This window comes from Neopelma chrysocephalum, unplaced genomic scaffold, assembly GCF_003984885.1.
Source record: "Neopelma chrysocephalum unplaced genomic scaffold, ASM398488v2 Primary Assembly neopelma1_24, whole genome shotgun sequence".
Lineage (NCBI taxonomy): Eukaryota > Metazoa > Chordata > Aves > Passeriformes > Pipridae > Neopelma > Neopelma chrysocephalum.
In genome coordinates this window covers 5,733,918-5,752,828 of record NW_020897693.1, presented here as the reverse complement: position 1 = coordinate 5,752,828, position 18,911 = coordinate 5,733,918, and the positions used below count along the sequence as shown (strand labels likewise).

The 18,911-nt window shown below is 36.7% G+C and overlaps 1 protein-coding gene across 15 annotated transcripts in view; it reads left to right on the top strand.

Moving 5' to 3' along the window:
- SOX6 (SRY-box 6) overlaps nt 1-18,911 on the top strand; it is a 376,930-nt gene that overhangs the window by 228,234 nt on the left and 129,785 nt on the right. For all 15 annotated transcript variants that reach the window (XM_027700993.1, XM_027700982.1, XM_027701004.1 and 12 more), the window contains 2 exons: nt 1,251-1,423; nt 4,957-5,025. In XM_027700993.1, the coding sequence (XP_027556794.1) occupies nt 1,251-1,423; nt 4,957-5,025 (242 nt within the window). The remainder of the gene's footprint in view (nt 1-1,250; nt 1,424-4,956; nt 5,026-18,911) is intronic.

Genomic DNA, 18,911 nt, shown 5'->3' with positions numbered 1-18,911 from the left:
CTCTTCCCTAGAAGATATCCATCTTCCTTCTGGGAAGAAGGTGGAGTCATAATTTTGGTGACAGTTTCTCCACTCCCTCCCAGGTCTTGTTCCTCACACATTTTCTTCCTCTTCAAAAGTCCTGTGACTTTTTTTTATCACAGTCCTCCACTGTGAATTGAGGAAAGGAATTTTGCAAATATCCTCTCTTTTGTGCCACTTCTCATATAATTGTGGCAGATTACAGACCTGAGTAGTTCTTGATTTGGTTTTCTTCTCCAACTCTCAGTTCTCCTGTACAACATAAAATTCTTTTATGTATCCCACTTCCAACTGTAAAACTCTTTCAGATCCTCTTCCAATATTCCTGAACTGCTATCTTACTGTAATTATATTACCTCTTATAGACAGCTGTCTATAAGACAGGTGCTCACACAAGAAAATGCAGTGTATGGTTCAAATACAGGAACTGACATTGCTGTTTCTGACAGAATAATATGTTTATACATAAGATGTGATATTTTCAGATTGACTTGCAAAAGGACCCTGTACTCTCTACTTATGAGACCCATGCAATTTACCCATAAACAGACCATTAAGCATCATTAGTGCAAAGAATAAATGTACCGTAGTTTCATATTAATTAAGTGCTCTCTGTAGAGTAAACTTTGAAAGTTAAATGAAAATTTTTAAGCCATTTTCTCAGGTTAGCCATTTCTCTTGGGGACAAGTAAAGCTCATTCTTAATACACGTTCCACAACCAAGGCTTACATTTACCTAAATGACCTACCAGATATATGGGTGTTTTAGAGAAATGATCAATAAACTATTAAACTGCGTCTCCCACCAAACAGCATCTTTTAAATTATATTTTTACAATTTGTACATACTTGGGGTAAAAACAACAACAACAAAAAAGTGACGGAAAATTATGTCTAATAAACTCTGAATGTATTTATCACAGTAGACAGGTTTAGATGGAAAAGATATAGGGATTTGTACAAACTGTATCATTAATTACTGTTGTCAGGAAAAAAAGGAAATGCTCTATATCTTTTCTGCTCCAATTTCTGTTGCATCCTCCCCTGCTCAGAGCACAGCAAAGCTATGTGTTAGATTCTTTTGAGATTTATTAGTAGAATATATATTCAAGCTGCTGTTTGAAATAATAATGTTGGTGAATCAGCCATTTTTAATTTTTTTTTAATAAATATTGCTTTGTAACTATTGTCGGTGTCATATTTACAGTATATCTTTCTTGCACATTTAGGTACACCAGAAAGCCTGGCAGAAAAAGAGCGACAGCTCTCTACTATGATCACCCAGCTGATCAGCTTACGGGAGCAGCTCCTGGCTGCCCATGATGAACAGAAAAAGCTGGCAGCCTCACAAATTGAAAAACAACGGCAGCAAATGGACCTTGCTCGCCAACAGCAAGAACAGGTGAGGCTCCAAGGAAGAAACCTGTGAAAATGCTTCCTGCAGAACGCTTATCAAAAACACTCTTCTGCTTGGTGTTTCCTTTCATATTTTTTTGGTAAAAGAGCTTAAATATTCTCAGAAGTTATGTTGTTTTTTTTTTCCAGAAAGAGGAAATATATAGGATGCTGAGGAAAAAAAAAGTGGGGGTGGAGGGGGATATTAAAATAATTTCTTTCCTAGAAAAAAGATTTATTTGTTAGATTTCATAGTTCTTGTTTCTTGCACTGATGCAATTTTGAGAATTACAAATAAGCCAGACTGTAACCATTATTTAACTCTTTCTCATTTTGGCAAGACAATAATTAAACAAAAAACCTTAAACATCCTCAAACCTTCAAATATCTTCTACAAGTAAGGTTTGATTTGTTTGTTCAGGTTGTGAAGGGTTTGTTTTTTGGTTTTGTCTTTTTGTTATTGTTTTTTGCTTGTTTGTTTTAAAAATGCCGTTGTCCAAAGAGCTGTCCTTTTCTCATTGAACAAAAGTGCAACAACAGTGATCCCACACACTAGTCCCCTAGGCATTAGATCAGATTGATCCAAATTAATGTGTGGTTTTTAGGAATCTGACATTATTACTAGAATTATCTTTTCAGTTAAATATATTTTATAGGATATATACAGCAATATATGCTCTGTTGATTTTAATGAGTTGTGACGTCTGGTATTTTATGTGCTTGGGTATTTGCCCACATGTAGGAATATGGACTCATCCCCTAATGGAAAATAACATAAAGGAACACTGTAAAAAATCAGAAGTTAGAATGTCATTTAGCCATCTAGAGATGACACAGTAATTAACTATTGACACTTGTGAATAAGCTAGCACAAATTAATCTTGACACATTTGCAGACGAGTGATATCTTACAGTGAACACTTTGTAATTATATTTCAAAATGAAAATTAAATGACACTTAAAACTAGGTTGTCATGCTCAATGAAGCGAGCATGTAGCTCAACCGATAGGCAAATAAAATTCAGAATTTGAGCCACATGGTGCTTGTGTACCCTACTTTACTGTGTCAAGCCTATACATCAAGCCGATGCTATGGTAATTGCGTCACGGGGTCCTGGGTGCATTTTCTATCACAGCACTGCTCCATCTAAGAGGAACCATTGAGATTAGATGCTTTGCGGTATATTTCTTGTTTTCATCAGGAAATGCCCATTCAAATGGTACTACATTGTACGTACAGGTACAAAAAGCTGTTCCCAAGCAGTCAGAACTCCAGCAGATCAGTGCCTTTTCACATGTAAACAAATATCTCCTCCTTGCCTTGGCTATAGCTTATCATGTTAAGCTGCAGCCAGGTCGCCAGCAGCTCCAGACGATTCTGGACGTAGGGTACTGTGTACCTGTGAAAAAGCAACACAGCACTGAGAGGGAATGGCCTGTGCTCCATGCTCTGTCTGATTTCAATGTGAAATGACAAGTAACTCTTTTCTGAAGCTGCACATTGTGATAACCTTTTACCTTCTCTGAGATTTTAGCAGCAGGGGAGATGTGGACATAAACCTGACAGACCTTATCTTTAGTTACAAGCACTACACTTCCAAGATGGAATCACACAATTGGTGTGATACTCATTAAAAATAGTAACTCCAGCTCTCATACATGTTTTAAATATTCTATATAGCAGTGTTACCATTAGAGTTGTTTTACCAAGCATAGACACTACTGCTGAGCAGGGTACTGACAACATATACCTGAGGTCTAAGGACCTGCCCCTGGGCTACCTGGGGCCATGGACTGCTAGCTCTGTTTGAATTACCTTTCTCACTTGCACATTAGAGTCCGCTCCTTCAGTCATCACTCACCATATATTATTTGCTTGACTGGGAGGTTCATCCAGAAATATTTGAACACCAGGCTCCTAAAAGGAGTTTAAGCCCTGTTACAAGCATCAGTGTAGTGGCCTTTGAGAGTTGCTTGACTTTTTGTGCAGCACTTTGCAGTGATCCAGCCCCAGAATCATGTAGACTTTAATTTGTCTCCTTGAGGTCATGTGAAAGACTTAAAATATGTATGAATTTTGTGTTGGTTTCTTATACAGAAGTGATTTTTAACTGAAAAAAAAATACAGCTAAAGTGAATTTAAGTGAAAAAAATTACAGCTATTTCCAGGTGATAGAGTGAGAGATTAAGGAAATGACAGCCTTGGTCTCTCTGTGTGCACAATTACAAGCTGTTAATATGTGACTGCAAATTCCTTATGAGTTAATCTGAACAGTTTTCACTAAAACTATGTGATTGTTTATTTCCAAACCAACTTTGCTACATTTCTGTAATTTTTTTATTATAAAAACATTTTACTTATCTTTCTCTGTTTATAACAGAGTAAGTGTGCTCAGAAGATATTGGAGAAGGAGATAGGGAGGTTTTTTGCAAAAACCAAAGCAGTGGATTTGAGTGACCAAATGACCTTTGTCACCAACTTCTTGGTGTTTTATATGATTCCTCTGCTCTAGATAAATATTTATAGGAGGGGAAATTATACTTAAGAAAGGAAGGTAGCAGAAGTGCTGAGGCTGGGATTTCCAGGAAACACAAATCTTGTCCTCATTTCAGTCTGCTGCACAGTTACCCTTCTAATGCAGAAGTTCCAGTTGTTCCCCCAGCTCCCTGTGGCTTCTCCCCTGTGTCTGCCATCCACATCACCCACTGCAGGGAGCAGCTCTGTGATCTGAGGGCAGGATCCTATTTCCCTTCTGCTCTAGCATGATCATTCTGGATCATTTGTGGGAATCAGGGAGGTAGAAGTGATCTCTGTGGCAAATTCTCTGTCACCAGTTTCTTAGTGTTCCCCGCCCTGAATGGGGGAATCTACCAGATGAGGGTAAGAATATCTACATATTTCATAGGATTATGTTGAGGAAGAGTTACTGAGCACCAGGTACTGCTTTTACACAGAATAAGGCTCTGCTTCCCTAAGCAGTTCCAAGGATGATTTTGGAGATTTACAAGTGAAGTAATGTGCTGCTTATAGTGAATGAAGTTGGAGAAGCTTACCCTAGGAGCTTGTGCTGAATAGTGAAACATTTATAAATACTAGCTAAGGCTTCAGTTCAGCAAAGCAGGAAAATGTATGTTTAACCTTAAGCACCTGCGTAATCCCATCCCCATTCAGAAAAGCACTTAATTTTAATCATGTGTTTCATTCCCATTGTAGCTAACAGTAATGCATCATAGTCAAAGATCACCACGGGCTTATATGCTTTGTTGAATAGTGAGGAAATTATTCACAGGCACATAAATAAACCTATGTTTCTGTGCTTCGCACAGAGTTAAGGCCTCAGTGTTTAAAATACATATTTCTTACTGGCTAACTAGATTTTTATGTTGAATTTAAATTTATCTCTAAAATATCCCTCATCTAAGAAAAATTAATATGCTTAATAAAATATAATAAAGAATAACAAATATGATTTTTTTGCTCAATAGTATTGAAGTTTCAATATTGCTGTTTTAATTTTATGGAAATTTTATTTCTAATAGATTGCAAGACAACAGCAGCAACTTCTGCAACAGCAGCACAAAATCAATCTACTGCAGCAGCAAATTCAGGTCAGTGTATTTTATTGCTCTCTTCTGATTATACTTAAATTCCATTTATGGAGAGGGAAGGGGTCTAAAATAAAGCAGCCACATGCTTTATTAACAAGCCTCAGTAAAGATGCTCTTTATGGGAGCTCTTCGTGTCTTAGAAAATTATTGTCAAACATCTTTTTGGTGCAAAGATCTTTAATAGGCAGAGTTTTTTTCTAAAAGTTATGAACTATTTTTAAATCTCATCATCTGGTCATAATTCTGAAATCTGCAATCAGTTTGACTTGTATTGTGTGAAGCAAAAGCAGAATCTCAACCATTGTTTATGGAATTCCTTGTTCTACAAAGGCAAAATTGAGACATTAGGACAGTACTAAGTCCTTGGGACCAGTCTGCTTATGTACAAAGACACACAGGTACATGTCTTCCATGTACCTTTGGAGTAATTGCACCCTCTTGGATCTGGAAGTGTTCTGGAGATATTTAATTATCTGCACTTGTACTCAGAACCTGGTTTAATTTTGTGCAGGTATATGTGGGTAGGTAGTGACATGGATGTAGAGGCATTGTTGACATGTGACTATATTACCTTATCGGCTTCCTACTTGGAAAGCATTTCCATGGACCTGTTCATTGATTTAAATATTTCAGTTTGGTCTGACAGATGATTGTGCTGCCAATCATTTCTTATAAGCTTGGGCTATCCATTTTTTTCCTTAATTAGCTGATTGCTATGTCACTAGATGCCAAAACTGAAATCTTTCTTTCCCTCATCCCAAAGGAATGCTTGTAAAAGCTTTTGAAAATGTTGTAATGCAGTTTCAGTTACACTTTTAAGGAGTTTATTTAGCAAAAATAAATGTGTTAATACCTCATATGAGACACACAATTGAATTTTAAAGTACCTTTATTGTTGTTGCCTATTAGAAGTCTGAGTGTTTTTATTAGGTGTTCATCAAAAATTGCGAAAGGAAAAAATTCATCTCCTCTATGTGTTATTTGCAAGTCTGGCTTCAGAAAACAAAGAATAATGTCAAAAAAATCTTTACTTGGCATAAAAGCTGACTGAAACCTAGCTGAGTCTACAAAACAGAAGAGTTATTTGCATAAGAAATTTCTAATTTTTAAAATTCCTTTAAAAATTAGGACCCAGAAAGAGGAATAATGACCAGGTAATTTTTGTTTCTGTTTGGAGAATGTGGGTATGTTTTACTGGGAAGTATGTGCTCTGTAGTAAAAAGTTCAAAGGTACTTTATGTTTCAGTTCAGTCAATACTTTCCAGTAGCTTTACCCTTCCACCGTCTCCAGGGAAATGCGGTCTTAGAATAGGTTGCAAGTTTATTTTAGAATAGTTTATGTGTTCATTTTCTCATTCACTTCCAACTTTCCTCTTACATAGTGCTGAAGCCTCCACAAGTTTTCCTTCCTATACTTACCTAGACGTACATGCGAAGAACTGTTTCAGTGTTTATTCTGTTCGTGTGAGCAAAATTATTTCTTGGTAATCCTTCCCTGTATTTGTTTCAAATTTCCTGACAATATAAGGTATTCTTATGCCATAGCTTCTCAGGAGTTTGGCCTCTTTATTTGTCTATGATCTTTGTAGTTACATGAGTCTAATCAGTATATTTGAGGCAATGAGGACTGTTTCTGCTCCCAGCTGCGTAGCTGGATTGGAAGTGGGCATCTCATTGCCCAAGGAACACTGTAGGCTCTACTATGAAGCACTAGATGCGTTGGGCAGATTCCATCTCAAACATACTTTGGTCTTACAGGGAGATTACTAAAAGAATGTTTCTTAGATTTTCTTCTAGGCTAAACACCAGCTTACATAGCCCATTTGCCAGTCAGCCAGGTGGTTCTGCTTTGTTTATTTGTTCTTTCTTAGTTTTGTGGCAGATTTGGTAACTAGAAGCTGCTTGAGAGAGAAGTTAGTTGCTAAATTGCCTCTGCAACGTAGGTTTGCTGCTGTAGAATTGGTTATGAGTATCGCAGTTTGAGATTACATAGCTCCTTAAGGGCTATAGCTGGGATGGAGGTACTTCTCTCACCAGGAGGCAGGTGAGAGAAGCAGTGCTATGTTGATTTTCCCAGGTCCCCTTCCACCATCTTCCCAAGAAGCCTCAATAACAAATCTGAAGTCACACTGGTGACTCTGGGTGGCATTCATCATATCAAGGACAAGTAACTGCAGTACAGATTCTGTCTCAATTAATCATCCAGACTGTGCTCATAGTGAGCAAAGAGAAGCAAAGTGAAAGGTTTTAGGATGCAATTTGTCTTATCCTAAAGTAGATATTTAAAATATACCAGATAAATTGTTCCCTAAAATGGCTGTTTCTCTCTATTAACTATGAAGGATACTCATGCCGATGCCTTTAGTGTAGAGATGAGGTGAATCATACACTCTGTGGCTTGAGGGGGAAACAAAATTTATACTATATTTTTACATTCTTAGTTTCGATTTTGGGCTTGGTAGAATTTGTAACTGTCCCCAGTAACTTCATTTTATTTAGAAAGATTGTTTAAAGACACTCTTGAAGCAACCTATTTCAAGAAAAAGTGATTACCTTCATAGACTGATGTGGGTTCTTATCTGTACTTTCTGTGCTTGGGAAAACAATAGTGTTGTTCCCTGACACTCCTGTTTTGAAGAGATTACAAAATATGGGTAACACAGGTGCCAGTTCCATCTGGGCATGGGCCTATTCATGGCACAGCTACTTGAAGCAAGAACAGTGTGTTCTCCAGAATGCAGGAGAGGGGCATTGCTGATGCAGTGTTTTCATCATGAGAACACAGTGTATCACTGTCATCTTCTGAGGTACAGTGTTCATTCTTAAACAATAGTCTCTGTGAATATGTGTATCCAGTTCATTTAACCATTTAAACAATTAGAAATTACTTTAAATGGAACTTAGAAAATTTTTTTCAACCACACGTAAAAGTTAAAATAATATATATTAAGTAAAACACATATTTTCCTGGGCAACTACTGGTTTAATTTACTCAGAATTTTCATTATTTAGTATTTATTATTTATGTTGTGCCGTATATTATCTATTTATTTAATAATTTTAACACCTTAATTCTTTTAATCAGTGGAGGATTTTTTTTTTAAATTTCAGTTTTAAGACCATTTACTGGAGCACTTTACTCCAGACTTGTTATACATCCAAAACTTTGTCAACAATCTATGAGCAAAGAGGACATTAGCTAGGCTTAGTGTCTGAGAACAACCTAGATATTTAAGAGTACAGAGGTCATTAAATGTTCTGCATAATCATCTCGTGTTTTCTAAATGAAGCTAATGTTTCTTTCAGGATGTATGTGTTGGGGAAAGCAGTTTTGCCTGTTGGCTAAAGGGAGTGAGAATCCGGACTTGTTCTCAGTCCTGTCTCTGATTATCTGAAATTTTGCAAATTGTTTCCTTTTCCTCAATTCAAGTGTAATGTTTTGAGAATCTTAAATGAAAATTTTCAAATAAATGCAGTGTATTATTACTTTTTAGCTCAAATGTTCATAATGTTCATAAACACTCTTCTACAGAGGAGTCCACAGAGATGGGAGGAAATCTAGTATGCCAAATTAAGTTCTTCGTTCCGCAGAGCAGAGCTGTGCAGAGAAATCATTGCTTTCAGTGCAAATTAAAGCTGAGAAGCAACTTGTGGGGCAAGTGAGAGCTCAGAGATCAGTCTCCAGGTTAAGACTTTTTTAAAAGAACTTTTTTTTTTTAAATAAAAAATATGCATTCCAAAAGTAGAGGGGACAAAATAAGACTATTTCAAGAACACTTCTTAGCCTGTGCAATGAAAGCAATAATCTCTAGGAATAAGTGAAAACCTGGTTAAAGGAGGAGTTTGGTGGTACATCATGAAGATAAGACTGTGTTGGAAGAAGGGAAGACTTACATTTCTTGGATAGTTCCAAAAATTTCTTGAGGGCCTGAAATCCCTGTGCCTCATTATCAGAATTCAGTCCTTACAGAATGAGGCTTGGGGACTGCTTCTGAGCCCTGCCATGCCCATCTGAGCAAGGGAGGTGGATCCTACTGTTGCTTGGAATGTGTTGCTCCAGGATTTCCCTCTGGGAATGGGGATGTGTGTGGAGTTAAGGGATGGCAGTTTGAGGGCTTCCCTCCTCTGGTGGACAGGTTTCATTAGGGCAAGTCCTAGATTGTGGCTGAAATCTTTAAAAGGGACAGTGGTGGTTGAGCTTTTCTGCAAAAACCTGTGATGAGTACTACTTTGACAGACAATCCAAGCTGCTTTTGTCCATACCTTATTCCTCTGTACTATGCTCAATGCCATTGCAAAGCATTTTGTTTTCTGTTTGAATCAGTACAATTTCCTTTGCATAGTGAAACTGGTTTTCTCTGTTCTCATAAGTATTCTGTTTTAATTCAGCCACTAGAAATTATTCCTAATAGTAATTTTTTCTAGTTTTAATCTATACATTCATGCTGTTCTACTTTCATATAAATGTTCTTACGTTTTCTGTTTCAGTCGAGTAGAGTGAACGTGATTACTGTGATAGTAAACAGACAAAAGATTAGTAACATAAAATTACAACTATTTAAACTGTCGTTGAATAGGAATCATTTGAATCATAAGTAAAACTTAAGAGACTGAGCCAATGAGTCTCTCTTCTTATCTATGATTAACTACTGACAATTGAGGTACCTGGTGAGCTGAATAAGGACTATCTCTTTATGTGAAGTACATGTCTAAAGATCAGGAATAATTACATTCCACATTAGCCTTCATAGCCTCCCTGACCTGGTTAATTAATTTTTTGCTAGGATAATAATAGTAGAAATAGATTTAAAGATATGCTTCATCATTAAGTATGTAACTGACCTCCAATTTTAAGAGCTGAACCTTTCATTTATTGCCTTTTGGAGACAGGTTAAAGCTTCTTGCAGAGAGCTTGCTGAAAATGCACAAGCTGGAATCTAGTTATTGTCAGTTCAGTTACGCTCTCTGAGGTTGTCTTTCTTTGTAAACTCTATTTAGCGTTGACAAGCAAAAGCAATGGTGATGCTACTGTTCCAGCACTAGGGAATATTCTCCCCTACCTTTTTTTCTTTTTTCTTTTTTTTTTTTTCCTTGTTATTGATCATGAAACTGATCCCCTTCCAGCAAGCTCTGCACAGGACCAAATAAAGCCATTGAAAGCAATTTGATACTTCTATTGGCAGGGTACGCAGATCAGATACTCCCTTGAAAGAGAGAGAGACTTATAAACAAAGCTTAGAAGTCTAGGAATAGCCCCCAGCTTCAGCAAACCCTTAAAATATTTTGTAATTGTATCTTCAATCATGAATTAGCCAGGAAAAACAGACCTTTTTTGCCTTTATATTTCACTGCTGTATGCTGTTTTTAATTGCCCACAGGCACACTGTTGTGATCTTCTTTGGAAGTTTAAAACCAGGATAAAAATGCAAATCTAATTATTTCTTTTATCTAATCTAATTAACTTTTACAAGTAATGATAGATGCACTGCAGCCTCCATCAAACATTTTAATAATGATGTTTCTGGATTAAAGAATAGGTAAAAGTACTGTAATTTATAACCAGTCAAGATTATGGCAGTAGAAAATGTAAAATATTGTGGTGGCTTAATAAACTATAGCTGCAGTTTATTAATTTACGGTAGAAAGGATGCATTTCCCTTAAACTCCACTTTGGTTGGGAACTGATTCCCAGCCATCATTGGAATATATTTTTACTGTTTTTTAAGCAGCTCAGTATTAAAAATAATAAGTGTCTAACTTGCTTCTGCAATGCAGTTGTGTGCACATGGACGACAGAAATGCTGCTATGTGCCTGTAACTTGTAGCTGGCTGCTGAATCACTGATTCAAATCTGTTGGGCTCTGCTGTAGTTGTGCTATCACAGCTTCTGTCCGGCTCATAACTTGCTTGGTGTAAATTGAAGCTGATCCAGTGGAGAAAAGACAAATATGCTAAATATCAAGGTCAAATGATTCATATTTTATTTATTATTACATACTGGCTTATTAATGAGTTCTAAAGTCCTTTTGTGATAATTACTCAAGTAAAAGATGTATCATAGATCAGCTTTTCCCAGTAAAGGACATCTTTGTGGCTGGTTGGCTTGGCATTTTATCTGTCAGCTGCATGGAAAGAGAAGTGATGTGGGATCCCTACCTTACACTGTGCAAAAGGTTCACGCTTCTGTGCTACTTGTAAGCTTCTGATCTTGCACCTTGGTCCCCCATTTGCAAGGATCCTAGTAGCTGCTCTGCCCCTGGGGACCTCTATCCCTGGAAACAAGTTTTATCCTGGCAAAACAGAGTGTAGTTCTGGATTTGACTCTTACCTCAAAACTGTATGCAGTCATGAGGGGCAGTTGGGTTTTTAAAAAATTTTACGGTGACCTTTTAAGAGTTAAATTAACTGCCTTGTAGTTTTCTAATTCATCATTTGGCATTTTTTATTTTTTTTATTTCATCTACCCAAGTCTAAACAAATTGCATTTAATGCAAAAATTAAGCCTTGTGTATCTCTTTCATATGACTTCTCTAATTATAGAGCAGTAAATGGTAGAATAGCATATGTTAGCAACATGAGCAGCAGTCTATGAAATGAGCTACAAGTTAATAAAATGATCTTGTGGTGGTGTTGGCCAAATGTTAGCACACATGTTTCAAAAAGTGGTATTTCAACAGACTTGAAGAATAGGACTTTGGCACATGGGTGCTGAACATGATCTGATGTGTGGAAATTAGTTAAACCAAAGTAAATGTCATTGTTTCTTAGGCTCATGTTGGTGCAGAAACTGATAGTAGCTGTCCGCCCATTTTCCCTCAACCCACGTGTGTTTTAAAATTGGAAATGAAGGCACAGGCATTCCCAGTTCAAGTCCTGCTGCTTCATTTGCTCAAGGCGTGCTGTGCTGTGTTCTTGCCAGTGGCTTAAGGGCTTGTTCTCAACTGTGCCTGTGCCAAAGCCAGGGGCTAACATCTCATTGATTCCATTGAGCCCAAACACTTGTTCTACACCCTTTGCTTATAGAGGGGGCTCAGATATGAGCCCTTTTAATTTAGAGGCAGATTATAACCAGCTCCTGAATACCAGCAGAGGGTCAAGCAAATACTTGCTGCCCACCTGTACTGCTGCCCAGGGGTCACCCTCGGCTGGTGGTCTACCCATTCCAGAGGAGTGTGGAGTGACGTGCCATGGCAGCCTCAGTGCTTGCTGAGCCAGACACCCTGGTCTAGCTCCCAAAGAGTTTGGCAGAGACTGTGCTCTGAACCTGTCTGGTGCTATTCCTCTGGTAGCACAGGTCCACATCACCCTCTCTGTCAGTCTTCATGATGCACTCTTTGCAATATTGCAATATTTAGAATCATGTAATAGTAACGCACTATCCGCTACAGCACAGAAAACCAGTTTCCTTCCTAAGTGGCATGTGCACAAACTAAAATGGAAAACTGGGAGTGGAAATTGTGCCAACTGGCAGCCTATCCAACAGGACAGATCCTGTGAAGTCTTATTTGCTTGAGAAATGCTTGCACAGCTAGTGTTTGATGACTTGTATACTAAGTGCTACTCATATAAGTGGCCTTTTCAGAACTGAGCACCTCATGCAAGGAAGGACTTAGGATATTAGTATTGTGGTTGGAATATCAAAGATATAAATGCAGCATGGATTTTAGGGAATGTAATTTGTTTTATTAGACAGATGTATGTGGAAAAAACAGGCAACTCTTTGGGCATGCCAGCTCTTTTTCATGTCTTACATCAGTGTTACATTGAAATGTATCCCAGGACTGACAGAAACTGCTTGAGATATTGGCCTTTCATTTCTAATTGGTTACTTTTTCAGTGATGACTTTTGTGATTGACAACCATGTGATGGCTAAGAGGGAAAACAATCAGTTTGGTTTTTTTTAATACCCCAACCCCCCAATATTTGACACACTCATCAGGAGATACTGAATAAAGAAAATAGTTACCAAAAATTAGTATTGAAATTACTTGATTTATGAAGATATTCAGATATACAGGCAGGACTGGAATGCGATGATATCAGAGGTCAAAATTTCTGTCTGCAGAAGCAGGTATTTGGAGGAAAATGATGAAGTACAGCCCCACATAAAAAGACCAAAAGCATTTAAAAAATAAATTGTAAAGTACTTTCTGAAATCTCACAGTAAAAACTTAAATTTATCAGATGGACTAAATCCCGGCCTAAGGAATCAAAGTGTTTTTCAGTTGTAATTGTGGGAATGTTCCAGAATGTAAGCATATTACTGAAGCAATTTGAGCATAAAATCTTATTTTTAATATATTTAATGTCATGACAGTAAGGAATAAGTAAGTGCATTGCTCTCTGAATGCATTCAGGAATTATGAATTCACATAAAGAAAGTAGTAGTATGTGCAATCCAGTAAATGAGCAAACTAGATGCTGTTTAACATTTGGTATACACTTGATGGCATGTAAGTAAAAGTAAAGTGAATGAATATTTTTAATATTTGCTGTCTTATGCAACCAGCTAATCCAGACACTCACAAAAATGTCAAAGCATAATTCTCAAGGAAGGTAAATGGCCTTGCCTGGGATTCATCTATCTAATCTTAAAGTTGTTGTTAAAGTAAGGAAAAACTGGTTTATGACTGCAGTTTACACACTATTTCCTTTTGTCTCTAACATTAGAAACCCCTCTCCCCAAATAATTAGATAATATAGTGGCTTGTGTTGTATGCAAGGCTTTTGCTTCCTTGAAAGAACTAGTCTTTTATATAAATCTTGTATATATCATCTTCAGTGTGCTGGGCATTTGCACAGCTTGGGTAAATTATGTCTATATTGAGAATCTAGAAGTTACACAGTGTGCATTCCATACTTGAGGGATGGGAAATAAAAATTGATATACTGTGCGGCACATGATATAACACAGTGAAATATCTTTTAAATTCCAGAGGGATGCACTGACATCACCATGCTTAATTCACATGCAGTAACTCCCACAAAATGTTATTAACTTTAAATTGAAATTTGTAATCATTCAGTAAAAAGAAAATAAATGATGTAAACAGTATACAATGGTGCATTATGAAATGCTGAATTCATCTTTTTTACCCACCCAAAATGACAGTATAAGAAAACATTAAAGTTGTAACACTAAATAATAAAAGCAAAGAAATTCACAGTTGATGGTGAAGTGTGAAATCCATCTTGAGACACATCACCGCCCCACAGCATGGAAGGGCACTTCTGAGTTAGGGAACTTTATTTTAAAGTAATGTATTAGTCATTTTTATTTTGTAAAAGAGAGATTAACCAGTTGGAGGAACATATAGTTAGTTTAAAATCTAGATTAGGTAGAAAAATGAATAGCGTGGTATTTGCTACAGGTAACAAAATAGTGCAATATATACCTAATAGCCTAAGCATAGTCTGAGATTCTGTATTTGACAAAGCCATGTATATAATATAAATATAGAAATAAACCTTTCTCAGAAGAGGGGGTGTGGCACTTGTTTTTGCTCTGACGACGAGTGATTTGTATGAAGAACGCTACTATCACATTTCTAGCTTTGCCTTTTCCATCTCATTGAATTTTATTGGTGATATATTTTCAGGATACTCATCTCCTCTGTAACTGCATATCTGAGTGTCTCATAAGCTGGAGTGTATTATCCTCACAACACTCTTTTGAGGCAGAATAAAAAGCATATAGATATTTGGGGGCATCTAATTTTAGATATCTAATTTGGGTGACTGAATTAGGACTTTTGGCTCCATATATAAAGCAGTCCAGGTGCTGTGAATTACCTTCTGTTGATTAGACAACGAGGATCCTAATTTAAGCACCTTAGTTACATTTCCAAAGTGACTAGATCCAGTTCTTATATGAAATTTGACGGGCTTGAAATCTTTGGTTTCAGAATTCATAGGGTGGTTCTATAAAACCTTGATTGTATTTTTTGTCATGATTTTCTGTCCATTTATCACGTGCCTTAATTTACTCTGTTGGAGCTTTTAGCTTGAGTGAATCCACTTCAGTCAGAGAAATATTTGTTCATTCCTCTCACCGACTGCTCGGCATCAAATGAAAACCATTTTAGCTGGCTCGAGTCTCTCATGTGGCCAAACTGCTGACCAGAAGTACAGCCATGGTCATACAGAAAGAGGCAAGTGGAGAGGCTATAGTCAGTGAATTCTGTAGTTTCCCAAATCCATGTATTTCCCTTACTGATGCAGAGCAAATTCCATGGCTGTGAAACATGCTTTGAACAGTGGCTTATTGTGGAGAGAAAATAATTTTATTTTCAAATAATGCCTACATTTCTTGGCAGTCTCTTGCACAGTTTGTAAGGCATTCAAGAGACTTACTTGAAACAGACATTAAATAATGTTTTTTATTTAACCAAAATGGCTGTTTTTAAACAGAGATCTTGCATGCCACATTTTAGGCCAGAATATATTTTTACAGCCAAGTTATAAACCTCCGAAAAAGGGGGCTTATAATGGAAAGGTTGACACAACGTTAATTTTAGTGTTGTAAATGCAATGGTATAATTTTGGAAAAAAGCCTTTATAGCTCTGCTAAGATATTAATTGCAGGAAATTACAGCATATCCTATTAAAGTATTATGTCAGTGGCATACATAGCATATAACACCTTTACATATTCTTCCTTGTTTTCACGGTAACGTTTTGCATTTTGATGTGTGAGGAGTAGGTGGATAAAGTGGCTCAGTTTCTGATCACTTTTGCTCAAGGGGAAAAATCCAGCCTGGGTAATGCTTGCTTGTGGCCTCCTCTAGAAACAGGTCTTCTGTTAACCAAGTAAATCTGATATGGGCATTGAGATACGAAACAAATTCTGCTCAAATGAAAGTCTTTACTTTGTTTTGTGACTTTTGGGTTAGGGTTTTTAATTTGAACCCTATCCTTACACAAATCAGGTTTCACCAGACTCTTTCCAGGATGACAACTACTTTTATGACATACTTATTTTTGCTGAAAATGGCTTACTTTTCATTTACTTATCCTTACTGAATCATTTCTGATTGTTGCTGTAACTGCATAGTCGACACACTTTCCTTTTTTATTTCTGTTCAGTTATTTATTCAGAAATGATATATATATATATGGTGGAGGTGGAGCTTGTAGCTCCCTATGAAGTTGAACAATGTAGATATGTACATTGCATTGTACAATTTTTATTACTAAGAAATAGGTTATTTATTGTGGTTCTGTCACTTTTAGGGTTGCAGAGGCATGGTATAATAGTATCATGTTTTCTTTACAGAAGTTTTGTTTTTATAAGGTAATTATTTGTTAGTATCTTGATTTTAATATACAGTAACAACAGTTTTTTCTCGCCGTCAGATCTTTCAGGACAAATGGGCCACCTCTTCACATTTGTAAAGCGCCTCATGTTGAGGTCATAATCCTGTCTGGTGCTTTTCATTGCTATAATGGCACAAATTTGCAGTGAGGAATATCAATAACAACATGCACAGGGTTTTTTTAACATATAAAATGGGACCTGGAGTCTTGATATCTTACCCATATTCCCCTTTGACAGCAGTGGAGCATGCATGATGCTTTACACACACACACACAAAAATAAAAGCCATGACTCTTGTATGGTCGATGAGTTTTTAACAAGATGGGAGAAAAGGCCTTCTCAAAGACCCCACTGATATGCAAGTTCATTGGACTGTTGATGTTTTCCATTAATTGCAAGGCTTTAGCATATAACCATTGACTGTATCTGGTTTTACTTATCAAATCCAGAACTGCTTTTTCTCTGCCTGCTGAGCAGGGAAAACTCCATGCTGTACCAGTTTCTTTTTACTTGAGTCTCCGAGTATCATCAGGATTAAAGCTGTCAGAACAGTCAACCCTCTTTATTTTGTGGTTTTAAATACAAAGCCTAATATTGTTTCTTGAGATATGTCATGCTTTCAGTGTGTTAGTTAAAAGTTGTGGAGTGGACAAAGTAAAAAAAAAAGGTCCATGTTAATAGCAGGCATTGAAATATGGCTTTCACCATTTCAGGGATAGAAGATACAACTCTGCACTTTAATTTGTTTTTATTCTACACCACTAACTTGTCTGTATTGGCTTAATCCTACACTCAAGTATAAGGAAAAACTCACGCTCAACTTAGTGACAGTTTTGCTTCATTGAATGCAGTGCAGGGTGCCATTTCCTCAGCTAGTGTTGTTCATGTTCTCTCCTCTTATGTCACTAACACTAGAAGTACAGAATTAGGTCCTCTTTTTAAATACAAAAAGAGCTCACGTGGAAATGACAGCATTTCATTTTGCTTTTTTTTTTTTTATTCACTGTAAAATATTCCTCTGCTCTATGTGTGCATTTATATTTGGGGATAAGTGTGCCCATCCACCACAGAGTGCTCGGAGGTAGCTGATATATTTGTGTATCAATATTTTTGTCTTGCATGTGTTTACTTCCGATATCACTTTGTGCAATTAATTTTTTTTTAATCATTAGAGTCCTTTTGTTTTATCCAGGACAACATAGATGTGTTCTTTACACTTTGTAAAGAACAAAAATTAAAATAATATTTTTTTATACTACCTTCCTTTTTTAATTGAGAAAAGACTCTCTTCCTAGGCTATAAACATGTAATCTTATTTGTTTTGCTATCAGTTGAAATATGCATACATTTTAGATGTAACTTTAGGAGGAGCAGAATTACTAGTAATTTATACAATAGACACTGATGATTATTGACCATTAAAGAGTAATAAAACATTTCCTGTGTGAAATAGATGTGGCATCAAATGTCTTTATTTCTGACAGTAAATGTTTCAGGTTTACTTCACAGACATTAATGTTATTACATAAAGGTAAAGACCTGGCTACACTCTGGCAAACAGGTCACTTCTTAATAAAGGAATGGAGTTGCGAGCAAAAGAAAAAAATACTTTGAAGAAAGTCTTGAGCTCATGTGTATATTAACCAGAGCAGACGAAATGATTTATTGGGTTTTATACACAATCTGTAAAGGGTAAGCATTGCTAACAGAATGAGTGGCAGCCTCAGGGAGCTGAGTAGCCCCCAGGGACCAGCCTTTGTTCCTCTGGACTTGACAGGCATGTGTCCCTGTTAAATGAGGGCTTAATTTCTCTCATATGTGCACAATTTCCAAGCTCAACAAAGGCAGCTAGGACTGGAGCTATTTAAAAGAGGCAGCTCAGGAGGAAGCATTCCTGGAGAAAGGGGATGCTAAGGGGCTAATTACTCACTGTTGTTCAGCAACAGATTTTTTTTATTTTTTTTAAACTTAAAGTACCCCAACTTTGTTTTTTAAACAGAGTTTATTAACGTGGAACTGCCACTGTCATTTTACATAAACATACATTAAAATTACGGAGGCGTTATTTCTCTTTATGAAATAGACCCTTTAAAATTTTTTTGGTCCTGCTGACCAAAAAATAATAATAAATAAAAAAAAATAATGCACTCATTTCATTTTGAGTCTGCTATGAAAATCACCATCTCTTTAAGCTCTTGGAAAGACTTTCTTTCAAAATGCGTAGCGAAATTGCTTTTCCAATATCTTCATTTTATTTTTCAGTCTTTCCTTGTCTCACATATGGTGGTAGGAGTTGTCCTTAGTTCTTACTGCTTTTATGTAAATACCACAATTAATATTGTCCAGATAAATGGTTCAGCATATATAAAGCATATTAATATTTACTTCATAAAATGTCTAGTGTCGTATGCTTTTTATAAACCTCTCGCTGCATGTATAAATTTGTGTTTGGATCCAGAAGACCTTTATGGTGCATTTCAAGTAGTCTAGTGGTGCCACTCCATACAAGAAGTAGGTCTTTTACTCCATTTTTCCAATGTCCCTTGGTCCCTCCTGTGTACTGGCAGT